Source organism: Protomyctophum parallelum (genome assembly GCF_964188405.1).
Source record: "Protomyctophum parallelum genome assembly, chromosome: 16".
In the NCBI taxonomy this organism is placed as follows: Eukaryota; Metazoa; Chordata; class Actinopteri; order Myctophiformes; family Myctophidae; genus Protomyctophum; species Protomyctophum parallelum.
The window spans coordinates 37,254,416-37,259,477 of NC_139711.1; the positions used below are offsets into that span (position 1 = coordinate 37,254,416).

General features: G+C 42.3%; 1 protein-coding gene across 3 annotated transcripts in view; it reads right to left on the bottom strand.

The window, feature by feature from the left end:
• maml1 (mastermind-like transcriptional coactivator 1) overlaps positions 1–2,999 on the bottom strand; it is a 29,255-nt gene extending 26,256 nt beyond the window's left edge. For 2 of the 3 annotated variants that reach the window (XM_083786057.1, XM_083786056.1), the window contains exon 1: positions 1,204–2,999. In XM_083786057.1, the coding sequence (XP_083642183.1) occupies positions 1,204–1,551 (348 nt within the window). In that variant the 5' untranslated portion in view covers positions 1,552–2,999. The remainder of the gene's footprint in view (positions 1–1,203) is intronic. The other variant, XM_083786058.1, reaches the window with a different exon arrangement.
• Positions 3,000–5,062: the final 2,063 nt, after the last annotated feature.

Genomic DNA, 5,062 nt, shown 5'->3' on the forward strand with positions numbered 1-5,062 from the left:
AGGAGGGGGCCAGCCAGAAGGTCCCAGGTTAGATTCCAAGAAGACACTTTATGCCCAACTACCCTCTCTAGAGTAGCGTACTACCACCATCTCTAGTCTATAATCTTTATATTTTTAATCTTTATAATTGCTAATTATATGGGCTTCAGAGTCATTGCTAAAAACAAGTGGAGTTACAGTGGAGATATTAGCTCCGACTCCAATCCACAGCTTCCATAACGCCGTGTCAACAGTTAATTAACACGTGACCACTGAGAATACGTCTGGCTGTAAAAAGGTGCTAACAACACCGAAGACTAATATGGTAAAGTTCTTGCCTTGATACAAGTGACAAAGTCACACATGAATAGGAAACAGAATCTCACCCTGCCTCCACCTTTCCCCATTACAAAATAACATGCTGATAACAGCTAAGGAATCCAGTATCCAGCTCATTTTCTCGTACTTCATATATATTTCAGACATTGCGCTGAACAAATTTCAAGTCAAATTCTATGCCAACATCCCTAGAGAGAGCCATGTGTTTTGATTTTGAAAGATGGAAGCTAAGCAGCATAGTATCCCCACACACTTCCAGATAACATAGCAAAGGACAACAATGAGATCATGTGACAGCAACCAGCCAGCATGGCCACAACTTTCCTTCTTCAAATCATTGCAGCTGCACACTTCTTTGAATACTGTGGTTTCACTCACACTGTCCGGAGACTGAAGCATAGACTAATCTGAACATGCTCCCTTCATTCTGCTCGTTGAAGAGAGACCACATCAATGGCACACTTTTAGATGAAATCCCCCTTGGGCTGTTATGCTTAGTGTGATGTCTGTAGTATGTACACAGTGAAATTCTCAGTCTTGATTTATCCATTTGTAACACTGGAAGTCTACATTATGCAACACTCTTCATTTCGTTTTCCCTTTCTTGAACACCAAAACGATGGAGCTGGTACATTATTTCTGGTTATTTTTGTAACCAGTAAAGCACATTGAAGTCTCTGTTACAAGTGTGAACTGGCCAAGAGGCCAGGTTTACACCTGTAAACCTGTAAAGAGAGTTGTGACAATAAAGCCAATTCTGATATGAAGTGGACCCGTAAGTTGTACTCTCTCTCTCTCTCTCTTTGAGCATAATGTTTAAAGTGTATGACCTACTGTGGGTTTAACACGCTCCTAGTACAGCTGTGGTCGCTGGTGGTCACTTACCGCAATCAGAGTGCTGTTCCTGCTCTGCTCCCCGGGCGCTCCACTGTCTCCTAGGTCCGTGTTGTTGCCGCCGCCGGCCCCGGGGCCTCCTCCTCTCTGCACGCCGCCTGCCTGGTCTCCGCCGCCGCTCGGCTGCGGTTGCCGGTGCTTGTTGGACCTCTTGGCTTTGGTCTGCAAGCAGCGCTGGTGCAGTGCGAAGGTCTGCTGTCGCTCCAGGTCGAGCCGATCCAGCGCCGTGTTGTCGTAGCGCTTCTCGCAGCTGCTGTGGTGCCTCCGGAACAGTTCGATTCGCCGGCGGAGCCTCTCCATCACCGCGCTGTGTCGCGGTACAACAAAATCCGCCATCATCAATCAATTCTCCTTTTTTTCGTTCTTTTTCGTCAATCCGGACTCAGGTTTCGTCCAGAAAAACGCTGAATTTGCTTCTATTCAGTAAAGGGCGTGTATACACCCCCCCTCCTGCCCCTTTACAAAGAATCCACTACTGGCTCCATAGAGTCAACCTTTGTCTTGCTAATGGCCTTTTAGTCACAGGAGCAGAAGATTTTTTAAACGGAAAGGGTTGTTTTCTCCAACAATTTCACTCAACCTCCTCCAGTTTCGTCAATTAGAAATCAATTTAACGTTAGTGAACTGCATTTGCCCCCATTCTCTGCGTAACATTTCACCATCACTCGTTATCAAACTAGTAAAGGCAAGAGTCATCGTAAGGTCTTGTTTGTCAAGTAACACAACAAATAAAATAAAAAAGCCCAACAACAAAACAGACATTCGTCCTGTTTTGAATGCAAACAAGGCAACACTTTGCCAGTGGACGTGTAGCAGATCTACATCTACATTTCCATCAATGAGCTTGTTGGGTTTAAACTCTCACATTCCTACACTCAACAAATCAAAGTTGGAGAGCCAAGCGTCGAAAACAACCTATAACTCAAAGATAACTTTTGCTGTTTTTCCTTTTAGTTTCCTCGTAAAGCTAACTTCCCTCCTCCAGATGCCACGGGCGAACACATCGTGCTGATACACATCATGTAAATATATAGATCACATCGCTTTACTTGTTCCAAAGTTTATTTTGCTAACGCATTAGCCGGATTAGCTTGCCTGCTGTGCGCTAGCCCGGAGAGAGCTAACTGTTAACTGCTCCTCTTGCCTTCTGCTCCTCACAAACTTGACAAGTGTACAAAAAAATATATATAACCACAAAACCATCCGCTAAATAAAACAATTTCAACCTACGGTCAACATTTCAACATGCGACAAAGCTCAGTGCGAGCTCGGTTCGCCTAAAAAGACAAGCATTACGTTGCGAGTTCACTTACTTTAAAATCAGATGTTTCTTTTCTTACTGCATCTGTCTAGCAAACAGCTGATCCTCCTCTCCTCGGCGGAGCTAGCTTTAGGTTTCGGCTAAGCTAGCTCTGCTAACCCTGCTAATAAACAGGTACACTGCTGCTGCTGCACTGAAGCTACGGATGTAGCATCACACGCTAGCTCTGGGCTAGCTAGCTAGCTTGACAGCATTTAAACAAAGCATGATGATGATGCTGCCTCACACACTTTGACCAAATTAGTTCTCGTCAAATAGTTATCTCCCTCTCTCTGTGTGAAAGCAACGGGCCGACCGACCGAGGTGTCCGTGTGGAGAGGCGTGGGCGTTTTTCCTTTGTTGGTAAAAAATGAAACCCAGTCCGAGACAAAAACAGCCGAGGCAACTCTGTCTGTCCCCTTTTCTGCTGTTTCTATTGTTTTCCAGTGGACAAGCAGGTCTTCATCGCCATTTTGGAGTACGTTTTTTCCCCCTTTCTCATCACCAACGGGAATGGAAGATACCAAGGACCGGTGGCGACGTCATATACAAGCGGAAGTGTGTGTTTCCTGGGGGCGTTTAATATTTCGTTGTTTCACGAAATATAAAATTATTTACTAATAATAATTATTGGTTTTATTTTATTTTCTGTCAGACAAAAGGTTCGTGCAATGAAGTTTAAAAACGACGCGGTTTTGCGTTTCACATTCAGGTGCCCTGTTTTTCTTTTCTTTCTTTTTTCCACAGCCCTGGTGTGCCCATGACTCAGTCTAGTTGTGACATCACTGAAGAATCCTTGGAATTATTACTAGCGTCATGGCACTGTCCCACCTCATTAAAGAATGACAACATTATAAGCAGGCGTGTGACAACATAAACCACACCTACACTCGTTTTGAATAAACTATAACGACACTTCATACACACTCATTTGTTTTAATGAGTATGGGTTGTAGTTTTGTAGTTACATCTGAAACGGAGTACCTTTATTTATTTATTTGTAATTTTTTTACTGAATTGTGTACATTACTTTTTTTTTTAACTCTATGGTCACTCACGTCGTCATCTCACCTTTTTTTCCTCTGACCCATTTACCCATCTGTACGCGCGCGTTTGACTACTACAAACGCGTGTGTGTGTGTGTGTGTGTGTGTGTGTGTGACACCCTAGATGGGGAGAAAATCAATTAACTCAATACACTTCTACCAAAGAAACTACCATCCATTTATTATATATTTTGAGGGACACCCTCAAAAAATATATAGGCCTATACTTTGCAGCCGATTAAATATAATATTGGGTAAAGGAGTGTCAAAGTATGTAAATTACCCCCATTCCCACTCCTAATAATAAACATTCTCTCCTCTATTGCCTCCAGCCAAGGAGACCACATATCTGTGAATGGTGTGTTCTGGAGTCTCATCTTGTTTCCCCCATTGAGTAGATTGATTCCCTTCCCCACTGACTGTCATAATGTGTTAATTGTGTTGTGTGTGGGACTGGGAACAGAGGACCTGTTTTAAAACAGTATTATTACTTTCTTGTCTTTTACACGTTTGCAGAACGTGTAAAAGAACTGGGTCTGGGATCTCCCTTTGAGACAGCTCACAGCCAAGTAATGAATATGCCTGGGAAATTGTCCATCTATGCTTGGTTGTTCATATAGTTGACGAGTGTCTTTCCGAGTTTTTGCCCTCCCAATTTCCCAATAAAAGTAATCAATATTACTCATCTTCTTCTCTTGTGAAATGAATGTAGGACTACATATTATGAATAAACCCTTAGTTAACGTGCAAAGGATGTGATGATTATTATTTATTTATTTTCTTCACGCATTCGATTTTCCTACCCTGTTATCCAGCCTAATCACATAGAAGGTATATGTTGAAGTTTGTTTGAATGCATTAAACGGTTAATCTCTCCACTGGAATGATCTGTAATGGACTCGACGACAGACAGCAACATAGGAATCTATTAGACTGGTTCTCTATTTGGGGTCTGGGGACACCCAGGGGTCCTTGAGGGGGTTACAGGGTCCTCAGCTAAGTGATTGATATTTGATAGACAGGAACCAATTGGAGCCTTACAGGACTATAGGCCTACAGTTAAATGAATTGAGTATTTTTACATTGTAGATTGTGGTACATTTTTAATATAAAATCATATTAAATGGGGGTTCATGGCCGAATGCATATCAAACAAGTGACCATTGAAATTAAAAGCCTTGTTTCTACTGTATACTACAGTACTTTCTTATACTTACAATGTAAGTTGTAACCTTAACTGCTGTGCCAACTCACTCTGGGCAATTTATTTCCCCCGCGGGATGATAAAGATATATATCTAAAAGTATATTAAAATCACTGCTATAGTAGGCTTAGCTTTGGACATAAACAGGCACAGGACATGCATGGGATGGTCAACACTACTTGAATACTGTGAATGAATAAGATTGTTATTGGAATGTTCATGGGTCAGCATTGCCAATTATGGCCATGAGTTTAACCAATATCAGATTGAGACAGACAAAGAGGGGAAAACAACTTCCAA